General features: G+C 37.7%; 1 protein-coding gene across 2 annotated transcripts in view; it reads right to left on the bottom strand.

The window, feature by feature from the left end:
- Positions 1–25,435, bottom strand: part of LOC149801471 (opioid-binding protein/cell adhesion molecule homolog) — a 158,661-nt gene that overhangs the window by 20,508 nt on the left and 112,718 nt on the right. Inside the window, exons 2-6 of one of the 2 annotated variants that reach the window (XM_089954318.1) lie at positions 20,727–20,860; positions 18,263–18,467; positions 16,714–16,875; positions 12,124–12,255; positions 1,369–1,662 (exon numbers count right to left, since the gene is read on the bottom strand). In XM_089954318.1, the coding sequence (XP_089810444.1) occupies positions 1,369–1,662; positions 12,124–12,255; positions 16,714–16,875; positions 18,263–18,467; positions 20,727–20,860 (927 nt within the window). The remainder of the gene's footprint in view (positions 1–1,368; positions 1,663–12,123; positions 12,256–16,713; positions 16,876–18,262; positions 18,468–20,726; positions 20,861–25,435) is intronic. The other variant, XM_089954319.1, reaches the window with a different exon arrangement.

Genomic DNA, 25,435 nt, shown 5'->3' with positions numbered 1-25,435 from the left:
GTGGCAGGGGCCAGGAAGTTTCTCTCAGATATTGTAATTATTGGCACAGGTCTCTTTCACGGTAGCATATCTGTCTGTCTGTGTGTCTGTCTGTCTGTCTGTCTATCTATCTATACACACAGAGACACGCACACACGCACGCACACATAGAGTTCATATATATATATATATATATATATATATATATATATATATATATATATATATATATATACATTGGTTAATTAGTTAATTCAACAGAAATTCAGTGAAATAATTATACTTCATTCCGTCAATCGCATTCAGATCGTCGTGATGGAAGCTGTTCAGTTAGATTTGATCCACCAACCTAAAATTGGGCAAATTCATTTCTTTAATTTATACTCTAACTTCCTATCCGTCTGAATAATTTTGGTTTTCATGAATTTGATAAGACATTCTATATCTGGAAATATAGCTATAAGACATTTTATATCTGGATATAGCTATCTTCACGAGTCTGGAAATGTATAAATCATCGTAAATCTACTGAAAATAGTTGCGGTTCCATCGCAAGAAGAATAGTGTCAAATACAGTTTGTGCATTTGAATTCCATATAAATGTGATTTACGGCTTTGATTTAGGTCTGAATTTCCGAAATTACAGTCAAGAGAATTCTATCCTTTATGAATAAATCTATAATCCCCCAAAATGCTGACTTGTTTTTACTTTTTCAGTTCGTGTGACGTGAGCTTCTGTGACAGGCTTACATTAATGTGACTCAATCGTATTGAATCGTATCAAAATACATGGGATTTAAGTTGGATAATTTTAAATAGCATGCTTTTAACTGGACCGATTTTATAATTGCAAAATCGTTCTGTACATTGTATAGTTGTCGTTAGTCACACACACATATATGTGTCCGTGTGTGTGTGTGTGTGTGTGTGTGTGTGTTGCGTCGTTGGTAAAAGTATGTACCATAGTGGAATATTTTGCGAGTTTGGGAATTATGACTCAAATTTAATTTTTTTATACTACATCTTAGTGGATATTCCCTGTGAACTGTAATAATCATTTTCAGCAAAATTGCAGCTTTAAATAATATTAGGTCCTTTAATTTCTACAAGAAGAGCCGGTTTTGTTCCTCCATTCCTCATCTCTTACTATCAGTGGCGTAAGTAGGATATTTGGGCCCCTATGCAAAGTTTACCGATGGGCCCCTGCAATATTAATATCAATTTTGCGGGTCCAAAATTACGGTATTTGATGGATGGTGTTTTGGCTGTTCCTAGTTTCTTTCTACAGTGCAAAAATTAATTTATTTGGATGGGCTCGGGGGCCATCTGTATTCGTGGGTCCTGATGCTTCGCATACTCTTGCTATTTGATAACTACGCTATTACTTACCATATAGCAACATGGTCTCGCTGTCAAAGCCTAGCGAATTGGAAGCCTCACACGTGTAGTAACCGAAATCCTCCTTCTGAATATCAATAACAGTTAAAGTCAAGGTCTTCTGGTGAAAGTCATCCTCATCGTAGATCTCTGTCCAGAATTTGTACAGGGATGTAGGGATTTCTGTCCCGTTCTTTTTCCACACAATGGATGCATGTGGTGACGCTGACACCTTACATTCCAGCATTGTCTCCTTGCCAATCACCTGACCTATTCTGGAGTTCAGCAGAGTGACTTCAGGTGAGACTGCGGTTAAGAAAAAAGATGAAACCGATTTTACGTTGTAAAACATGTCCGGCTTGCTATTACAGTGTCTGAAAAATGCACGGTAGCTTCAAAGACTAATGACGGTGAGACTAACGTTATGTAATGATTCTAAATCTATTCAAGTTTTGTTTCTTAAACATGTTTTATTGCCGTAAGTAGTAAAAGTTATACGTGCCTACAGGACTGGAAAAATGTTCTCCAACGTAGGTTTTCTTCTCAATTATACAAACGCAAAAATGTAATGAAAATACATGTATACAACCAATATACACCATAAAAACGAGAGAGAGAGAGAGAGAGAGAGAGAGAGAGAGAGAGAGAGAGAGAGATGGTGACGGTAGGGTTTGGTGTATTTAACTAGTTTTATGTCTCATTTTTAATAGTTGATTATTTTAACATTGGTTAACAACGAAAGTACGATCATCTGAGAGCAGTTATGTACAGAATAAGTCTAATGAGATCCATTAATGGAATTACTTATTGCATATACAGCGAGAAACTGCAATAATGATCAAGCAAATTTAACTTACGTTTGGGTAAATTTCTTTGTTTTTATAACTTCTTTTTCAAATTGAAATATTTTGCTAAGTAGCGCAAGGTGTTTTTCCAAGCAAAATAGTTGACAAGACAAAACTGATATTGAGGAAAGCGAGCTTTTGTAATAATATATTACTGTGTGATCATATTCCCCACTCTAAATAGAACTGATGATCGATTTCGATTGGTAACCGCACAGAAGATGGACCAGGACTTAAGAGAATACTGCATTTGTGTCTCAATCGAGCTAATGGAACAAAAGCTAACCGATTACCATAGGTTAAGTAGGAAGATCTTGAACTAATATATTTTGTCATGAATTCTTGGTAAAGTTTAACAGTGAGTGGTTAGGGTTACAAAGATTTGCCATTTTCGTATTCGGCAAAGGTAGCCGCTTATGCGCTTGATCCGAAACGATAACACTACATAATATATTTTGTTAGCTGTATAGCTTTCACGCAGTTCATGTCGACCAAATGTACGCCAAACAGCCTAGCACAAGGACACAATATTTAATCAAGTAGTCAGTGCTGGTCCCAAGTTACAATTGAATGGGTCAAACATGGGTCTTGCTGAGTTGTGTCTTAATCAATCCCGCATATAACAAAGTAAACAGGGTCTGATCTGTATTGCATGGCAGATACTAATAAGCGGAGTTGATTAAGTAATTCCTCGTACTTCTTTTGAATCTAAGATATAAAATTGCACAGATATATTATGGTAATAGAGGAATAATCCGTATCTCTTTTCGTTTCCCTAAAACATGTGTAGTACTTCCATTACTTTGATTTACGCTGAGGCCTTCATAGGCATAATATTGCTTTTGTCCTGATTTACTTATGAGCTGGATTGATAATTTGTACGATATTTGGACTGAGGTCACAATTATTACGTCCGATTCAGTATATTGTCTTCAAAAGTAGAAGTACATAATTTATAATTTTAAAAATTTCATAAGAAAATCAGTTTAAGCGAACTTTTAAAATATTTATTTTACATTTCTGCAAAAAATTCATGTGTATAAAGTCTGTGGGGTTAATACTCGTTATTATCAGCTTTTAAGTATTTATACAACTTTCACAAGCTGCAGTGGTGAATATTTGTGAAATTCTGTCATAGAAAATATATTTTAAAATTCCGAATGAGGTCTTTATTCAAAGCACAGGAAGACATCTTTCTGGCTGATATTGTGTCTTTAGGACATTTATGCTATTTGTTTTGGGTCCAAGCGGCTAATTTATGTGTTTATCATGGGATTATTATATGATTAACACATATCTGCTTTTACGGCTTTTCTGTTATTGTTTATAAAAACATTTATATGGTACTAAATGAGAGGATGGATATGAAAACTCAATAGCAGACCCTCCTCAATTTGTCTACTAAGCCATTTTAAAGTCTCAGACAATGAAACATGTCTAACGAAAAATAGGTCAAAGGGATAAAATATACTTTTCACAAGTCTATGAACCCATGGGTGTAAGCAAAGAGCAAAACGAAGTAAGTTTAACACAAAATGCATTCCTTTTTTCAGTTTGGTTAAGACAATGTCTGATGTTGTGGCATAAGATGATATCCCTTTCTAATCACCCATTTTACTTTATACATTGTTCATTACTAAAAAATAATTCTTAGCCGATACTAATGTTCCAAAAAATTATTTTAAATTTAACTTTCTATAATTGATCTTAACATGGTTAAATATCCCACAACAACATATGCCCACATATTTCAGAATGTTTGGAATCAGAAGTTTACATTTAGTACATCATATATAGGGTATAACTGTACCTATAGTTGATCAGTAAGGCACATATCAGGATGTATGTGATGAAAATATCTCAAAATCTTATTTCATAATGAATATGCTTGTGTATGGTAGCGCATTCTAATTTAGTACTTTGACAGTGTGCGATATTCTAGCGCCCGTTGATACCACGTTGCAATGAACCATTCACCTTAATAATTTGTAACCGACACTCATAAATATAGAGCTGAAATGTTCAAAACTGATCGTTTGAATTATGTTTTCACGGTTGAACTTAGTAAGTACATAGTACATGTCCAACATATACAAATATCCGTCTTTTTTTACATTTAGGGGGATCAGAATTTTAAAGTTAATTAATGATATATTATCTGCTGGTACCTCTAGTTGATATGTGAGGCACATACTTGCCAAAAGTGTTATTTCAGTCATTAATCATAGGTACTATCTTTTAATTTAGTAGACAGTCACCTAACATTGTTATATACTAGTATGTACTAATTGTTGCACAAATGATCAAACCTCACCATTCCCACATTGCCTTAAACTTTTTGATAGCTAGTGTACCTTATTAATTATTTAGCATGTAAATGGCTGAACATAATTTAATAAACATACTTCCAGTAACCTTCATGAGATGTATAGCCACCTTAATACATGCCCATTGCTTCACATTTCTGAGTGTCATTATTTTAGATTTATTGTTGTTCATGTCCTTGCACCCTTGATATTATTTTGACAACTCCATATCAAGGACATTTTAACTTCATTTACCTACATCTTACTAATCTGTGTTGTATCTTTTCAGGTCTAGCCTGGTATCTGGAACAAGGTGGAAGAACTTGATTATTTTGAAAGTTCTCCATTAGTCAGGTGGTGATACCAAGGTTTCATTGTGACATACCAATTGTACCTACCATAAGTGGCCAGAATTAGTTCATATTACCACACTGATAAATAGCACCTCAAGGACATGGCTTGGTCTTCATGAGAGAGATGACCACTGTTGTTCAGTAAGGTAGAGACTCCTTGGAATTGTATTTTCCTGTTTCATTGTCGCCTTTTGTGGCTATTGACATTAAAATGCAATACATTTTTACTATGAAACATGGTACTGGTTCCCGTCAAAATGGAAATTCTGAGTGCGTTATTTTTTTTAGCAACAATCGGCAGAGAACCTGGCACTTAAATGTTGAATATATCACTTGCCATTTAAGCAGACATACTGAATATTGCTACAAAACTCACTGTGAGCTTTTTTGCCTCACAACCCTCGGACAAAATATTATGAGTTGTACAGTCCAAAACTACCACTTGTTTTAAATAACATTCATTAGCCAACTTTGCTGTCTACAATTTGTCGATTTAAATTTAAAATTTAAATGAAAATTTAAGTTTTCGTTAAAATTTAGTTTTCTAAATTTAAATGTTTATTTAAATTTCTATTAAAATTCAATTTATCAATGTTTGTATATCGCAAACATAGCTTTGGATAGAACTTATCTTGATTGCAATTTTGCAAGTTTTTACTACATTGATAAATTCCGATAATTAAGAAGAAAGTGAACATAGAGCTTTGGTTTCTCAAGAGCTCTTGGCCAAAAATATGCAAATTTTGAAACACCAGCCACCAGCACTGCACACTCGGACAGTTGTCACACACCGTCTTTGCTATGACATGAAAAGGTCATGTGTAAATTCGCAATAGGCATGACATGCAAATATAAAACTTGGACTAAAATTTTCCATACATAATTTAGCCTTTCAGTTCAGTACTCACGAACATAGTCCCGGTCCTAGTTTTAGAGCATATAATCTTCTCTGATTTGGTGGTAACAATAACTAGATTTTGACGTTCTTGGTATTGATTTTAAGGTAATCTTTATTCTTTAGAATTTGAACATTATGGTGTGACTGTCTATGTGTATTTAGGCGACAGGGCAAGGTGAGTAATGAGGAACTGATGCTGATCCAGAAGTGAAATATTATTCTGTGATCTATTGCACGGTGGTTTGTTTACAGTCCAGACTCTAAAGAAAATGCCAATTAATCTATGACAAGAACTCCACCTTGAGTTCATCTTTTAAGGGTATTTTAGAGTAACATATTATCTGGGTACAGTGGAATGGTCAGTACGAAGAAACATATGTAGAGACCATATAAGGAAGACTAAATGGGTTCAGAGTCCCTTTGCTGAACGCTGCTCCCTTCTCATAGCAACGAGCGAGAGTAAAAGCCCCCTCTCTCTCTTTATATCTATCTATCTATATCTACATATATATATATATATATATATATATATATATATATATATATATATATATATATATATATATATATACAATCTCTTCGTCGACCTTGACTGACGCTTAATGTCTAGTGGTAACTTGATATCGTCCCACCATACTTGTCATCCACGAAGGAGCTTGGCTAGTTCTTTTTATCCCTTGATATGATAGTGCTCTGTTTAGATACATGTATCCTCATTTGTAACACGATTTCGAGAAGGAAGCAAGCATCCAACCATATGCCGCAACATGCTCTTTCTCTTCCCCCCTTCTCTCTCTGTCTCTCTCTCTCTCTCTACACACACACACACACACACACACACACACACACACACACACACACACAGACACACATTCACATTGTTGAGAGACATTTTAATAAACTTTGAAAGTATTAAATGTCCAATTTGATGGTATTTTAAAACCCAATAGGTACATATTCCATATTTGAAAACGTTTCTGATGTAGTACATATCGATCTTGATATATTACATATAATTTCTGATGTAATAATATCATATATGATATCATACATTCTATCCAATACATTAATGTTGAATCTGCTATTTTGCACATCCTATCTGATATATTGCCGCAGGACCACTGTCTCGCTCTGCGGGGCAGGAGGTTACTTGCATATGGCCTCTCCTACACTATTGTGTCCACAGCAGCACCTTCACGCGGGGCCCCCTGTTTTAAACAGAGCCTGCTGTGTGGCGCAACCGAGTGCCCGGCGGTATAACTGGGTGGGCAGACTGGGCTCCTTAGCCTTGGCAGGCAACCAGTCTAAGAGAAGGGAAACTCTGACTCCAAACCCGGGCAGATGAAGCTCGTTAGCCTTGTCAGGCAGTTCATCTAAGAGAAGGAAACTCTGATTCAAAACCCACCAAGTCCCATCCATTGGATTATGCCTCCACTGCCTTGTGGATATCTTCGGGAGAAGGAAATGCTACGGGAGTAAACCTAGACAGAAAATACGGAGTGGAGCCCCTAAGGCGGCTGGGGGTCGACTACGACCTCCTTCCGGCAGCTCCTGCATCCAAACTGGTGCCAAATGTCATGCTCAGCATTCCTTTGGACCCCACCAGCAAGGACGAGAGGGAGATCCTAACGTCTGGGCAGACCAGGATCTCCATACTCCACACCCAGACTTGCGCCCTGGAGAGGACACTCCAGTCTCGCTACTGAGTGAGGAAACAACACGGAAGCTGACAGTTTACGGGTAATAAGTCCCACCCGATTGGCGTAGGGAAGGGGCGCCACGGGTCAGCTTTGACGGTGGGAGGGATCATCGTGTCCCACTGGCCAACTATCGCCCGCCTCAAGCCGGGCAGCCCCCGGTCAATAAGGTGTTGACCCGCCATCGTCTGCCTGCTCCAGTGGGTGTCTGGAGCTCAGTGTATTGTTCAGCATGACAAGCAGACGGTAATTCCACACCAGACAAAAGAAACAAGAAACTAATAAAGAAGACTCCAGCTCTTCGATTTGCAAGCTAGAATGTGCGCACCATGTGTACAGGCATCTCCGACGATCTCAGAGAAGTGGACGACACCAGAAAGACGGCCATCATCGATAGAGAACTCACCAGACTAAATATCAGCATAGCTTCCCTCCAGGAAACCAGGCTCGCCTCTAGTGGCTCCCTCAGAGAGGAAAACTACACCTTGTTCTGGAAGGGTCGAGAACCTGAGGAGCCCCACCAGCACGGAGTGGACTTCGCCATCAAAAAACAATCTCCTGGCCTCGGTTGAACCTCCCACAGGGGGCACTGAGCGTCTCTTGTCCATCCGCCTCACCACTGCTTCAGGTCCTGTCAACATCATCAGTGTCTACGCCCCAACCATCATATCGTCAGAAGACGCGAAGGATCAGTTCTATGGGCAGCTGGACGAACAGATCAAAGGATGCCCCAAAAATGAACCACTATTCCTCCTCGGCGACTTTAATGCCAGAGTAGGTGCGGACCACGAGTCATGGCCTACCTGCCGTTGATATCATGGCACTGGAAAGACCAATGAAAACGGTAAGAGACTGCTGGAGCTATGCACCTACCATGGCCTGTGCGTCACAAACACCTTCTTCAAGTGTAAGCCACAATACAAAGTGTCAAGGAAACACCCCAGATCTCATCACTGGCACCAACTCGACTTGGTCATCACCAGGCGCTCTGCCCTTAAAAGCGTCCTCTCCACCAGAACCTACCACAGTGCAGACTGCGACTCCGACCATGCCCTCGTGAGCAGCAGAGTGCGACTACAGCCACACACGCTACACCGCTCAAAACCAAACGGACGTACTCGCATAAACACTGCGCAGATGTCAGTCCCTGCCAAGGTGGAGGAGTATGTGTCTGCCCTGGACGAGGCTCTACAGGACCTGCCGGAGCACGACGATACAGCCAAGTGGAATGCCATGAAGGGTGCCATCTACAGTACAGCTATGTCAATGTTGGCAAGAAGGAACGACCCAGCCAGGACTGGTTCAACGCACACCTATCAAGGATGGAACCACAAATCGAGGAGAAACGAAAATCCTTCATAGCTTACAAAAAATGCCCTAATGAACGGACGCATGCTTCTCTCAGAAGTGCCCGAAGTAACACCCAACGCATTGCTAGACAGTGCGCGAACGAGTACTGGCAACAACTGTGTGAAGGGATCCAGCGCAGTGCCGAGTCAGGAAACATCCAAGGTATGTACAGTGGCATCAAGAAGGCTCCAGGCCCTACAGTGAAAGGGGTCGCTCCCCTGAAATCTCTGACGGGAGAGAAAATCACAGACCATGGGCAACAGATGGCCAGATGGGTAGAGCACTACTCAGAGCTATACTCCCGAGAAACGTCAGTCACCGATGCAGCCCTCAGCAGCATAAAGAATCTGCCCACCATGGAAGAGCTCGACAAAGTGCCAACCTTAGAGGAGCTCAGCAATCGACTCCCTTCCAAACGACAAAGCACCAGGTAGTGACAGCATCCCGCCCGAAGCCATCAAACGTGGAAAACCAACATTGATTAAACCACTGCACGGGCTACTTTGCCTCTGCTGGGAGGAAGGAGTAGTCCGCCAAGACATGCGCGATGCCACCATTGTGACCCTTTACAAAAACAAGGGCGACCGCAGTGACTGTAATAATTACAGAGGGATCTCGCTCTTGAGTATCGTTGGTAAAGTGTACGCCCGCATCATACTCAACAGGCTGCAGTTGCTGGCGGACCGTGTGTACCCGGAATCACAGTGCGGCTTCAGAGCAGGCAGGTGGACGACAGACATGATCTTCTCCCTACGACAACTCCAAGAGAAGAGCAGACAGCAAGGTCAACCACTCTACATGATGTTCACCGACCTCACCAAGGCATTTGACTTGGTCAGCAGGAATGGCCTTTTTGAACTTCTGAGTAAGATCGGTGCCCCCCAAAACTACTCAGCATGATAATCTCTTTCCATGCAGATATGAAGGGAACAATCCTGTATGATGGATCCTCCTCAACCTCCTTCCCAATTAACAACGGCGTGAAGCAGGGCTGCGTGCTGGCACCAACACTTTTTGGGATCTTCTTCTCCCTGCTCCTGTCTTACGCCTTCGACACGTCCACCGATGGCATATATCTACACACCAGGTCCGATGGGAGGCTGTTCAACCTGGCACGACTGTGCTCAAAGAACAAAGTGAGAGCTGTGCTCATCAGCGAGATGCTTTTTGCAGATAACGCAGCTCTTGTGGCCCACACCGAGGAAGCCCTCCAGAGACTGGGAGACCGTTTTGCTGATGCCTGCATGCAGTTTGGTCTCACCATCAGCTTGGAAAAAACAAATGTCAGCGTGCAAGATACCACCATTGCCCCTTCCATCAAAATCATCGGTGTCACCCTGGAAGCAGTCAACAACTTTACCTACCTAGGGTCAACCATCAGCAACACTCTCTCAATTGATATGGAGATGGACAAAAGGCTTGGAAAGGCAAACGCCATCATGGCTCGATTAACGAAGAGGGTGTGGGAAAACAACGCTCTGACAGAGCACACCAAGGTCCGAGTCTACCAGGCCTGCGTTTTTCAGCACCTTTCTATATGGAAGTGAGACCTGGAGTACCTACATGAGGCAAGAACGCCGGCTCAACTCCTTCCATATACGGTGCCTAAAACGCATCCTGAAAATCAGCTGGCAAGACCGTGTTCCACACAGCCAGATCCTTCAGCGTGCAAGTACCCCCAGCATGTACTCCCTGCTGAGCAAACGCCGCCTTTGATGGCTAGGACACGTCCGGCGCATGGAAGATGGAAGGCTGCCAAAGGACATACTATATGGACAACTGGCCATTGGCATGAGAAGAGTCGGACGCCCCTCACTCCGTTTCAAGGATATATGCAAGAGGGACATGAAGGCATGCAGCGTTTCACCCGATGGCTGGGAAGAGCTGGCCGAGGACCGAGACACCTGGAGACTGACGGTAAACAATGGCATATCAGTCGCTGATGCGAGGAGAGGCCAGTTGGCGGCAGAGAAACGTAAGAGAAAGAAGAATGCGGCAGCAACCACAGTAATGCAGACTTCCCAGTATGTCTGCACCAACTGCAATAGGGACTGTCACTCACGTATAGACCTGCACAGCCACAGCAGACGATGCCAACAGAGACAGACAACACCCCAAGGGCGCTATTCGCATGGTCTTTCGAGACTGAGTCGCCAATGATGATGATGATGATGATCTGATATATTATATTTCGTTTCTGATAGACGGCATATCATATCTGTATTTACTACTTTGAAAAAATAATATTCAGGTTTACATTGAAAAAATCTGCAATTTTTAGAGAACAATGAATAAATTAGCATTATTTTACCCATGGTTTGCAAACTATTATTGATTGCAAAGAAAAAACGACTTAGCTGTAGTGTATCGTCATAAGTCTGTAATTGAAATTACAATATTTTGCTTTTTGTGGTAGAAGTCTCTTTTGACCCCTGGAAATATTAGATTAATATAGTTGTAATATCGGACGATATCGGTATAAAATATTAGATTATAGTATTTGTACTATTTGATATTTGGGTCTCACTTGAAATACACGGGGCTCTCGTGCTCGCCCCAGTCCACTTCGGTCTGTATATTTCAAATTTACTGGCATTATTCAGTTCCTGAATTTCAGAATCCCGCGTTTTGAAAACTGGTTGATCAATTATCGTTCAACTCACGATGTCAAATCTCGTTCACGCTAATCTTTCTGACAAGAAAATATGCACGAAATCTATTCTCACATGCCGGCTTAAGTCGCTCAGTTGTTAGAGCATCGGACTCGTGACCCAATGTTCACATGTGTTATACCCACCCAGGACAACTCATGTAGGCTGACTTGTTGTGTTTTTGGGAAAGGCACTTATCTCCCATTTCCATAGCATTATATTGCTAAAGAAAGAGACGAAAATGTCATTAATGATAGGCAATCAACCATCTATTCTCTGATATTCGAAGAAGAAAAAAAATAACCCAAAAATCAACAACAAAAAAAAACAAAACACAAATGCCCCCAAAAATAAAAATAATATTTTCATTCATTTTCCCTTCTTAGTTCATGTTTCCTTTCGTCATGTCCATGTATTTCTATATCGTAACCGCCTACTCTGTAAATATGTCCGTATGTCAGTATACTATTTTTAACTCATCGCAATCACTATCTTGTCTTGTAGATTCAAAAGACATGTCCTTGATGACGTATGAAACATTAATATCTCGCTTTGACACCACCGCTTTAATATTTCCATATCAACAGAAAGAAACAAAAACCATCGTTACAAAATATTGTTATTTAGCATTAAGGACTGGGATAGCTGGATGACTCTGACTACTTACATAGTACCATGACTTTAAACGCTTTCTCTGCCCTTGGTGGAACTCCGTTATCGGCGGCACACACATAGGTTCCGTCACAGTACCGGGTTATATTGTGAAGAATTAGTATTTCGCCTACCATAGAGCTAGTTGCTGCAACAGAAGCAACAATATTTATCAACAAGCACCCACGGATACGCCTTGTAAAGAATACCCCCACCCCCTCCCATGAAAGTCGAAGATGAACTTCCTTTGCTCGCAACATAATAGTTTAACTCATCTCATAGCAAATAATCGGCAAAATGCCCAAAATACAATCAACGTTCAGAACGTATGAACTATACATTACAAGCCATATTATGTACTTACTATAGCAGGGGTGCAAAACCCATGGCCCGCAGGCCGGATCCGGCCCTCGAACGTGTTCTATCCGGTCCTCAGGGAAAATTGAAACAACACATAAATCTGGCCCTTGAACAGTAATTATATAAAAGAAATTAGTGTTTGCGGCCCTCGAATGGTCTTAAAAAATGTAATCTGGCCCTTGGCAAAAAAGGTTGTGCACCCATGTACTATAGACACACTCTTTACAGACACATCATGTCTCCACTTCTTCCCTAAAACCTTGAAAGAAACACGATTTTAAAGACGGTTCTCAGTAAGAAAAATATATAAATATAAATGATCGAAATACATAAATGCTATCTGGACTGAAAGGAATCCGTTTCAGCGTGTGCTTTTGAAACGACACTTAATCCCCATTCCATCATCAAAAAATAACCAATAATGTATTAAACGTGCAGTTAAAAGCAACAAGAGAACCAACCAACAAGCCTACCAACCAACGTACCTACCATTACAAATGTTTTGAAAGTCCCTAGTCGTTTCTTGTATTCTGACTTATTTGCATCACATGTAGCAGTAAGAGCATAAATTAAGTCATTATATGGGCTACGACGTTATGTTTTTATTTTATTTTATAAACCGTTCCGGAAAATACGGTGTCACGTTTGCTAAGCCCCAGCTATAGATTCATGCATAAACTATAATATGCCTGTTTATGAAATAGTACCCCGGCCATGTGTTTGATGTCTAAAGACTACCGCGGGCTAGTGTTAATCTCTCAAGCAATGTTATATGGCCGTCCGGAGACCCGGAATTCGGATCAGTAAGGAGATAGATCGCACGACTAACACCGACGTGTTAATAGTTAGTCGAAGATCAAAGGGATCCCGCGGGGTGAGCGAGGCGTGTTCTAATCCGTCCCCACGTTGACAGACAACGAGAGGGACATTGTCTGCTAAGTTCGACTGGATCGGTTCACAGCGATATCCAATCGGAATTGAAAGAGAGGGTGTGATAACACTTTAGATCCGAATTATAACTTTCAGAACTCTGAGACAAAATGTAGTATTCGCCTTGACAGATTGGTAATCAGTAGGTTACTCCGAGAACGAAGCAACTCGCAGTTTGGCAAAATAGTGCACCGTTTCATCGGCAAAATTCAAAAACAGAAGCAAAATAACTATTTTAAAAATAAAAAAAAAATTTAAAAAAAGAGAAAGAAAAAGGGAGGAAAAATAAAACTGGGCAAAATTTGGAATAGAAGGCTATCCCAACAAATATACCATATAACATACAAATAATATAGCACTATACACAATAGCATACACGGGATGTAGGAGACCTCCCGCCAAGGTCAACTAGAAAATCAGGGATGAAAATTCGAAGACGGTGAATGAAACCGATTCGGAAAATCTAACCTGTAGAAAACACTAGGGCTAAAGAACAAATACCCCGACAAAATTACTCCAAATCAAATTTTGTTCGGAATCCTTTTCTAAAGAATACAAACAACATCTGTCTGGTGCCCCCCCCCCCCCCCCAGAAAAAAAAAAAGTAGTTTGGCAGTAAAACTTAGAGAGGAGATTCAAAGGAAATACAAAGATTCGAAAAAAAGTCAGTAAGTTATTTGCTCGATTTTTGCAGAATATCAAGGCATTGTAATTGTAATTATGTGTAGTATGTATACTTAATTACTAGCATCGCTTAGTATGTAGAATTACCTTTGTGGTGTTTCATTTACATGCGTATTTGAGAAATGGGCTTGGGTATTTGTAGAGATTTATTTAGATTGTTAGTTTGTGGTCAGAATTAATTTTGTAATTCGTTATTAGGTTACTTCGTAGTAAACTAGTGCATTTGTTCATGTGCTATGTTAGAATTTACACATGCTTGAAATGTGAATTTTGGAAAATGGCTGAAGTGTGTAAGATTAGTTACTATAGATATATGGATATATCAGAGCATGGATATTTGAATATTTGTGTACTTTGTATGAGCTGTAATGTAAAGAAATGTGTCTGATTGTTGTCATGCTGTTAGCATAATGGGATTAGGAATATGTACTGATGTGACGCAATTTATTGATGTATGTATGAGAAGTAATTAATACCGTGCTTTTATTACGACGTTGTATTACCATACAATAACGTGCGAGTATTTCGATGTGAATGAATGCGTGACCAAAGAAATTTAACAGTCATTATCTGATGATACGCTAAGTGTAGTGTGAGATGAGAGAGCTAAGGAAAAATACCGTCCTTGTGTTTTCACATGAAGCTTTTTAGGGGACAGAACTTCCGGTTCAGTTGAGTCCCGATTCTCCAAGAGGTGGAGATGGAAGTGAGACTAGCAGAGCAGTTGGAGTCGACTAAAGTCTAGTCGGTGGAGAGAAAGTGTATAGAAGATGGAGGAGGAGGAAAAGTAGTCGAAGAGGTGAAAGTGGAGAAGGGGTATAGAGAAGTCAAGGAGGAAAAGGAATTTGGAAGAAGTCTGCAGGAAGAGGAGAAGGAATTGAGAGGAATAGGAGAGAAGAATACACAGATGAATAGAATACATGGACAGGTGGAAATATATCTCACAATACTAATCAAGTGATGCAATAGGCTATTACAGAGTCGAGCGGAAAGTGAGCACTTGGGAAATTTGAATCATGTGACTATTCAATTGTTCTTAAATTGTTATACGTCGAATTTCACATTTTTGTATATTCAATCATTTAACCGTCGGCATTGCTGACTGGGGGCTCATAGCTTTACATCTATCTTTCACTAATGTAACTTCCAACCAAATCGAGCCTGGGTGGGACTTCTGTAATAATTTAAATAAAATATTGGGAGCAACCCACCCCAACCATAACATATACATTGAAACTAAAAAAAAGGTGCAAATGATTTTGGAAAACGTCCACAGTCAATAAAGAATGTCATTTTGTACTTTGATTAATCACGTTAATTACTGACAGCTTGAAACAGAACTAGAGAATATCTTTTTGTTTTCCTTCTTACGCAATGATACACCCTGAATAGAGCTAGCAAAGTACGGGCACATCAAACTGTCAGCAAATGTTTGCAAAAATCTGGGCGTCTACGGCACTTCCGTAAAAAGATGAGGATTGTCTGTACTCTGGTGGGTATATTGTGCACATTCTTATGAATTCTTTCAAACAATTACGAAAGCAAAATAAAATCTGGTCTTGGATTCATGTTTGATATCTCAGCATGAAAGAGCTTTCTAACATTAATTAAGACTTATTGATTCATATAATTTCTGTTTTTGATCTAGTAATTATCGTCAGCAAGCATCAAGACAACAAATAATAAAACCTAAATCATGCAAGAAAATAAGTGGTTTGAGTTTTGAGAGAGTAGTTAACGACATTAATGTCGTTAGAGCAAATCGAAACGGAAGATGAAGGATTGAATACAAGCGATTTAATATTTGTAATTCAGTTTGAGATTGAATATATATGTTGTTACGTGTTTAGGATCGAATAAACAGTAAGAGTGATATTGCTGCTAAACTAATTGCATGTCACAATCATAATTATCGTGCTATTTAACATGTCATAAAGGAATGAAGTAAAGAGGGAAGAGTTTGATTTCAAATGTTCCAAGTCTTTTTCCCGAGTACTCTAGCAAACGTTTGCATTCAGCAAAACATGAACGATCGTTAAACTTGCGTCAACAATAGTATACAGATGTATTTGATTCCTACATAATGATTACAAAAATAAAACCTTTCTCAAACAGCAAGTGCAATTCCGATCTTTGAGTACGGCTGACGAAATAAAATCACACGCGTCTATTATGTACGAATGGATGAAATATGTGTACTAAGAGCATTCGGAGAGGGGTCAGCAAGATAATTGGTACTAATAAGGTCACCTAACCCTGGTAGATATTGAACGTTCCGTAATATAAATTTTAGTTTTAGTGACTCGTGTGATTCTGGTGAAAGCAGTAGGTATAGTTTTATGTATGTCAGAGCAACTCATTGTGATACAGCAGTTAATGTAAAGGGAAATAACTAATGCTCTGTGCTCCTGTTTCAGATATCTTATAGATGAGTTATGCGTACTAGAAGCGCTGAGCATTGTGGGTAAAATGAATCGCTTCTAGTTTCAAGCAGACATACAGAGACCAACATATACGTACACACATATAATTACATCATATATTGATCGAGAGGCAAACGTACAGATAGCTTTATAAATTAGAGGATAAAGAGAAAAATATCAAATGTTTTTGATAAATTATCGTCACTCACCATACTCATCAACGTAGCTATTGAAAAAACCTTGCGAAGGTCGCAGCCACCTGACTTCAGGGGAAGGAACCCCAGTAGCATTACAAACAAATTCTATGGTGACTCCTTCCCTTACTTGTATGTAATCATCACTTGACCACTCCATGACAATCTCAGGAGGCACTAGGAGCAAACATATAATGCAATAATAAAATGGAAATAAAATAAAGTAAATTCAGAGAGAGAGAGAGAGAGAGAGAGAGAGAGAGAGAGAGAGAGAGTTTTCTGACTAATTATTTCAAGACAAAAGAGAAGAAATATTTCTTATAAATAAATATTCACAACGATACGTGAACCTGCATAAAGTAGTGCGGAACATTAGACGGACGGAGAATAAGTAGTTCAATTAACAGTGGCTGCTGAAGAAGTTCTATTTTGAGGGTAAATAATGTTTAAAATGTAATGATATAAAAGAAAGTGGCCGCTATATGGTACATTATTTCTCCTTTACTGTTACGTCTCGGTCAGGTTATTTAGTCTTTGTGAATGGGTGGGTATATCCTTTCAACCTTTTTATAGTGATATTTGCTTGCTGAGTGCGCACATTGATTATTCTCTTCATTTTCATTGCGTAAGAAAACAGAGAACGCAGTAACATAGTACTAAGATACAATAAAATGCTATAACTATATAGGAAACATGATTGATTCAACCAATACATAGAGCTTACGGCGTTCGCAGAAGGAGATACTTATAATTAGTTCAAATTCCGTGCAATCTCTGGTGTGGTGCAGGCATGGAATCAAAATTAGTTGGTTTGCTGTGGTGTTTTACGCCACTGCAACACAAGCAAGTTATTTAGTGCCCAGGCAATTTGAGTATAGTGCCTTCCTTCTGGACATACCAAAGTAGCCAAACGCGTCCGATCTGATTTTCGGATTTGAACCAGCACCCATTCAGTCTGAAGTTTGGCATTATAAATCACTTCATCACTGCAGATCCCGTTTCCATTTAAACAGTTGGGCAGTTTGGGGAGGGGAGCATTATGCCTTTCATACAGCCCTGAGCTCGGAAATGGCCTTGCAATTACCTAAGGTATACAAATGTCTTGTCTCACCCAGGATTCAAACCTACGTCTTTGTGGAATATAGTTTAGAGGGCAGGTTTTGCAACCACTAAAACAATGGCACAATAGAGGAAGAAAGTTGTGTAATTAGTGAAACAAGAGTTTTGAAAGTTTTTAAACTAAGTCATGCGATTCACAAAATACGGTCGGAGAAGAAGATGAAGTTGAAAAGGAAGAAGAACCTATGATTCTTTTTGTCCAGTATGCCCAACCAGTGACAGAAAGATAAGGGATTTTGAACCTTCTGAAATGAACAGACCGCCCGACCCCCCCCCCCCAAAAAAAAAATGCAGTGGATGCCACTGTAGCGTCTTGAAAATGTTATGCTTCACTTCACTTTCTGATCAACTCTACAAGAAAGAGGTAGCTGTTATTGTTATGACAAAATACTTAGGAAAGTAGGGGAAAAGAATATACAATGATATAAAAAAAAATCATTCTGACCTAAAATATAGAGGTGGATCCGTTTGATTTTGACTGGTCTCGTATTTATTTGGCACATATATTCTCCAGTATCATTTTGTCGAGTTTCCCTGATATGAAGAAACCAGTCTTGTATTTGAGGTCTCTCTACGCTCATCCTTGAGTCGTCAATGTGCCGAATATCATCTGTACTGATCAATGTCTTTCGTGGATTCAACCATATAACCTGTATTTACACAAAATCATATACAATACAAAGTAAACCGTTTCAGTGGCATTTTTTGTATGAACATATACTCTGATTGTAACAGTAAATAAAGGGTTTGCAAATTATATATATAATGTATGTATGTATGTATGTATGTATGTATGTATGTATGTATGTATGCATGCATACAAAAATCATCTTGGTATAGAGGTGGGTCCGTTTGATTTTGACTGGTCTCGTATTTATTTGACACATATATTCTCTTGCATCATTCTGTCGAGGTTCCCTGATATGCAGAAACCAGTCTTGTATTTGAGGTCTCTCTAAACTCATCCTTGAGTATGTATGTATGTATGTATGTATGTATGTATGTATGTATGTATGTATGTATGTATGTATGTATGTTTGTACGTACGTACGTACGTACGTATGTATGTATGTATGCATGCATGCATGCATGCATGTATGTATGTATGTATGTATGTATGTATGTATGTATATGTATGTATGTACGTATGCATGCATGCATGTACGTACGTACGTATGTATTCATGTATATACTGCGATTAAAAAAATTCATTTGGCTCACAATTATTGTCAGGTTGTTGTTCTAGATTTTAAGTGCATAGGACTTGAAAACAAAGACAACAAATGATATAATTGACACCAGATAACAATTTAGCATCGATGCAAGAGATTCCCCGTGGTGCTCTAATGAAAAATCTTTCCCCAACACTCAGTTCCTTATCGCAAGTTTTAATATAGTTTATTTCCGGGTAACAATGATGGGTTAATTGGAATGGTACGCTCCAAAGCCTTCTCAACATTTGGATTGACAAATTCGAGCCTCAAGCCTTTAAAGATCTCAATGGATAACTGTGTTAATGGCTCTTATTGCTCTGACATAATTCTTTTATGAAAACGGCAATTGTTGAAACTTTCCTGACCACTCCTTTGTGGCACCCGGATTACTCAGATGAAACAAAGTGTCTCCAATAAGATAACGACTGGAGTAAACAATTCTTCACTTTCATGCTTCTTGTTTTCAAATAAATCATCCAATAAAATGTCAAATCACAGTTGCTTCTCTAATCCATCCGCAGCAAGCTAAAATAAGCCTTGTCACTTTTTTGGGTTGGGTATGCGACAAAAAAAAAAAAAGAAGAAAGCAAAACATTTTTTTTGGTCAAATTTCAAAGTCTAAAAGAATAATTGTTTCGAGCCATATCAGAAGTGAGAATTTGGTTGGAAAAGACCTCGAATACAAACGTGAAGCACTTATGATTCTATGAATGAGCACGTACAATCTAAATCAAGCTTGCTGTCACAAGGACTACCGTTATGTCATTTAATTGATTCAATGTGTGTTCGCGTCATTTCCGTTCATATAAATATGATAAATTTTAAATGATGTAGTGTACAGTTGTACACTAACAAGGTTAAAAGTTTTCATGATGCATGCTCTACCATTCGTTTCCACCCACAGCTCCTCCATCCAAAACAAAACAAAATAAAACAAAAAACAAAACGATAAGGTTGTCACTCAGTATTTTCTGATTCCATATCGACATAGTCGTCAAGATTTATACTTTCTAAAACGTCACGCGAATGCACACCTATTCCAAACTGACGATTTTTATTAAGGTACCACTTCTACAGCGTCATATGTAAGTTTACACACCATGGTGTAGAAAAGAGATTTGAAGTATCAATCCATCTTATCCCATCACTCGAAATGAACTAATCATAAACCCCTGTTTGGATTCGCTTGCTTATTCGAAGGGATGACTGGTTCTTTTTTTTTATCTCTCAGGCATTGCTGATATAGATCTTTTGATTACCTTTCTCGCCTTAGTACTAAAAGCACAAGGTCAGAACGGTCTAAACCTTTTTTTAAGACAGTGATCAGTTCATGGCGTCATATAATTCGACTGCTACAGGTTTGAGAATAAAGTTTTAGTTTGAAAACAAAGTATGTCATCATTTTAATTATGACATATGCATCAACGGTTTACGTAATCAGTGTTCTTTTTTACAGTTTGTGTAATTTTATAGTAATTATTTTTGATAACATTTATGAGTAGCATTTTTACTAAAAGGTTCGAAGAATTGTAGATTTTACAAACAAAAAATGTCCTTTATCGAAAAAAGTATTATCTTTATGTATGTATGTGTGTGTGTGTGTGTGTGTGTGTATGCACGGACGGACGGACATATGTATGCATGTATGGTTTTTCCTAACAACATTATAACCGCACAAATTTGTAAGCTACCTACCTTTAATTTGCCTTTGTTTTCTACTGAGCAATGAAGAACTGCTGTTGCCCCAGCAACTACAGTGTAGTTCGCATCGGAATCATCGAATATTGGTTCCACTGGATACAGAGAATCCCGTTCGAAAGCTACCAGACCTGAAATTTTTATCAAACTACTGTTCACGTCGAGTACAGGATTCACACGAAACATATAGTTATTTTCACTGTTACCAGTGAAGCTGCATAACTGAATTTAAGTGAGAAATGGTTCCAAACTCTAATAAACTCAGTCTCGAAAGAATATAAGCTTAACATAAATTATAAAAAATATGAAGGTAAACATTCCTACTTATTTGTCTCTAATGTTTTATATAATTTGACATGTTCTTGTATGTACTCAGTGTCGGATTACCCACTAAGCACATTAAGTACGTGTTTCAGGCACTAGCCCAACAGGGAGACTAGAAAATTTCAAATTAATTGTTGCTGATAAAATTGAATGAATTATATGTGATCATTTCTAGCTGCACGCACTAGTATTTGGATTTAGAATGATGGTAGCAATTGTATTTTCCCACCATTTAGTTTTTATTATTTCTTTTTTTTAGTTTCAAGTTTCATATTTTGTACGAGGATGGGGTTACCATAATATTTTCAGTACTCAGGGCCCTGGAAGCCCTTAATCCAGCACAGTAGGTACTAGTAATAAATTTCGCTCGATTTGAAATATCATAAATACAAAAACTATTATGTTCAATAGATTTGTAATGGTCGTATACAAATGAATACACCGAGAGAGGCAGGTTGGATGCATAAATACTAGACATATCATGTCACCTTCCCTATTGAAGCCACGTTAATAGGGGGTAATTATCACTTTGTAAAGATACCCCTCAAATGCGACACAGTGTTTCTAATCAGAAATGAAGGCGTTCGACGCGATACATTTTAATATTGTCACACAACTGTTAAAACAGGCATATTCCTGTTTTGCACGGATTATAAAATAGTGTGCATTATCGATGAGCAAGTCTTGCGTAAATTATTTGCCGTGGATTGTGCATTGCAACAAATTTTGATAACACATACTACCAGGTAAGATATCCAGCTACACTTTTACTCAAGCACGTTTGCAAGTGTTGAGTTTTTATTAAGCACTTGCATGATATCCAGCATGGTTTAAACTCGTACATTTTAAGATGATGGTTTCGTTCGTTGCCTAATAGCTAACTAAATCACTGAAAATGTCTTTGAATATGACGGTGAGTATTGTGGCTACAAGGAACTAGAAATAAGTTAACACAATTACGCAACTCTAAAAGGTTTTAATTCATTATGGACTTTTCAGTTTGCACTCACACGAGAAGATAATTCATTTTTATAACAAATGGATGAATTGAATTCATGTAAATACATTTATCATGTACCAATTTCTATATACAGTCATTATAAAAAAAAAAAAATTGAACCGGCAAAATTGTGTAATGAAAGACAAGGCTTATTTGTAAAACATTGTAATCTTTCTTATAATTCATTTATATAGAACATCGATGGTACACTTGCCAATCTCAAATATGATGTCCAAGCATGATGTCCAGATTAAATAAGACTGGTACATTATTCAAAACATCCAAGTTCATAAGTGTATCTTGTTCGGCTATGCACTGTACGACATATGCTAATATTCGTTGTATGTGCCTTTTAAGAACATATCTTGTATTACGTTTCTCACACTATAGTATTAATACCTGACGTCACGCTTTTGCCTGCCCAAATTAAACTAGGCGTGTGGTTTTGGCAATAAAAATAATTAATTGAATTGAGGACAAATTAATTCTATGATAAACAAAACCTAGAAATGTTTATCATATTGGAAATGAATAAAATTCCTACTACTATTATTCTATGAAAGCTGATAATTTTTAAGGTTCAGATAGTCCTTATATGATCTTCGGTAAGTCATTATGCATCCTGCAGTTATTCATTATATACTGTACAATTAGACATTATGTATTGTAAGGTAGTCCTTATGTATTGTACAGTTAGTCCTTATGCATTGTACAGTTAGCCATTATTTATAGCACAGTTAGCCATTACGTATAGTACAGTTTGTCTGTATGTACTGCACGATTTGATCTTACGTATTGTACAGTTAGAAGAATTGTACAATTATTCTTTATGCATGGTACAGTCAGTAATTGTGTTTGGTATCTTTAGAATTAATGTTTTGCACATTTTTGACTTACGTATTATACAGTTAGTCATCGTATATTCTATGAATGGTACGGTTAGCGATTATGTACTGTATAGTTTTGCTTTACGTATTGTACAGTTAGTCCTTAATTTTGTAAGGTTAGTCGTTATGGATTGTACAGTTAGGCGTTATGTACTTACAGTTAGGCCTTACGTATTGTAACGAGGCCTTATGTACTATCGACTTTATAAGAAATGTTGTCAAAATGCCCAGATGTACTACAGAGCTTCTGTAACGTTATGGGTCAAAAGTGAAGCCGATCAAGTACAAAACTCCAAAGAGCAAATGCATTAGGATTATGGTCATATTGTTATTAAGTATATTTTAAAAGTCTTTATAAAATACGATATAGATTTGTCAAATTTCTGACAAAACTACATTAACCATTAAGGGTTGGAAAAGGTAAACTTTGTTCAAAGGTAGCAAGACAAAAACACACATGAAACATATACTAGGTAAACAATGCCGAAAAATAATTGAAAATTTTATATATATATATATATATATATATATATATATATATATATATATATATATATATATATATATATATATATATATATATATCTGTGTGTGTGTATAGAGAGAGACAGAGAGAAAGAGAGGGAGAGAAATAAAGAAATGCATGCATAGAATGGCAGATAAAACTTTTACAAAAATGTCTGCATTGTTATAGATTCAAACATGTATATACATACACACGTACATATCGAGACACGTGTTTATAAAGAAAGATGTTTCAGATGTGTTTATTTACTGGACCTTGCTCATGTCATTCTGCTTTGTTTCATGTACATTAAATATACCTATGCAGTCAATAGATTAATGCATTCAAATAAATAAAAAAATAGTCTTAAATATCAACTATATCGCTAAATATAATTTTATACTAGATATACGATATCAGTTGCCATTTGGGACAATTGGTCCGAAAATAATTTCTGTAGGACATGAACTGTATGTATGTATGTATGTATGTATGTATGTATGTTTGTATGTATGTATGTGTATATGTGTGTGTGTGTGTATGTATGTATGTATGTATGTATGTAAACACACACACTTCATCTTACAGCTTTTAATGTATGCATTTAATGCATTTATACATATATTTATCCTGATTTTAAAGCAGAACGTCGTTTATACAAACCACTGTTTCACGAAGCATCGATTTGTCAAACCTGCATGTATGTCTTAACACCTGTTGATTTGGTATAACTTAAACTCGTAGATCCTTCGTTGTTTTTTTTATTATAATGGTATTTTGTGTTTCCCGAGTAGTTGTGATACATGAAGCTTGGCTGCATTGATTGTTTGCAATTAACAACAGATATATTGGTTTGCAGACTGACAACGTTACTAAATTACAAGATAAGAATCTGGAATTGTAATGACTCTTGAAGGGAAATAGTGTACATGGACATTTGTAGATTTGTAGAGAAAGCTTTACAAGCATAATTTAAACACTGGCTCGGAACACTCTAGTCGCTGAGATCCTGAGAGTGTATCTGATATTACAATAACATCGATTACGTTTAATGCGTATCTTAATGTGAAATTACACTAATGAATTTCGTCAAATCCCATCTTTTGGTAAATTTGAAAAGAAAATGAAAGAAATAAAATACACACCCACCCCAAAACTTGGAATGAAATCCAAGTCTGTATAAACAACCGATGAGAACTTATTGTTTAACAATTCCAATCATCGATGTTCCTACCGAATATTTGCTAAAGCGTGATTCGTATCTGTGCGTTCATGCGTCCGCGCTTGTGTGCGTGTGTGTGTTACACTAAACAGTTTTGGTTTATAATAATACTCTTGAATTATTTATCTATATAAGTCAAAGAATTTCTTCACGCTCTACGTCTAATCACAGCAAATACTGAACACAATTTTGAAATTTTGAAATAAGTACGATACACCAAAATCTAGTTCATTCATTTTGATTTAACGTTGCAAAGTAAAATTTATCCTTTTTTCCATTTTGTCTGGTCTACCTTCATCCACTATACAAATTAATCACTTATTTTATGTTATTCAACGAGAATGATTGCGACCAAACTAAACCTAGCGCACGAAAATATATCTAATGGGAAGATTTTAAACATGGTAAAGTTATGAATACTTCAAACAAATCTTATTTTATTGGAAATATATTTTAAAACAATACTATTTGAACATAATTAACGGCGTCTGCCTTTTCAACATCTTCGAGTTCGTCACCCACAAATAAGATTAAGCTGGTGTTTCGATGGTTTTCGCTACAAATTTATGAACTCCACTTGTCTCTATTTAATACATTGCGCATCTAATTCCATTTTATCTTGAAAAATCATTTTTCTAATCTTATCGCTGGAAAATAACGATGACAGCGTCTGAACATGCTAATTTTAAACGCTGATTTACAGAGCGCAATTCAACAGGGCACTGCAAAGAAACGTGAATTTATTAGATGCACAAAAAATGAATCCCT

This window comes from Sinohyriopsis cumingii, chromosome 4 (assembly GCF_028554795.1).
Source record: "Sinohyriopsis cumingii isolate HCF-2022 chromosome 4, ASM2855479v2, whole genome shotgun sequence".
In the NCBI taxonomy this organism is placed as follows: Eukaryota; Metazoa; Mollusca; class Bivalvia; order Unionida; family Unionidae; genus Sinohyriopsis; species Sinohyriopsis cumingii.
This window is presented reverse-complemented; position numbering and strand designations above follow the sequence as displayed.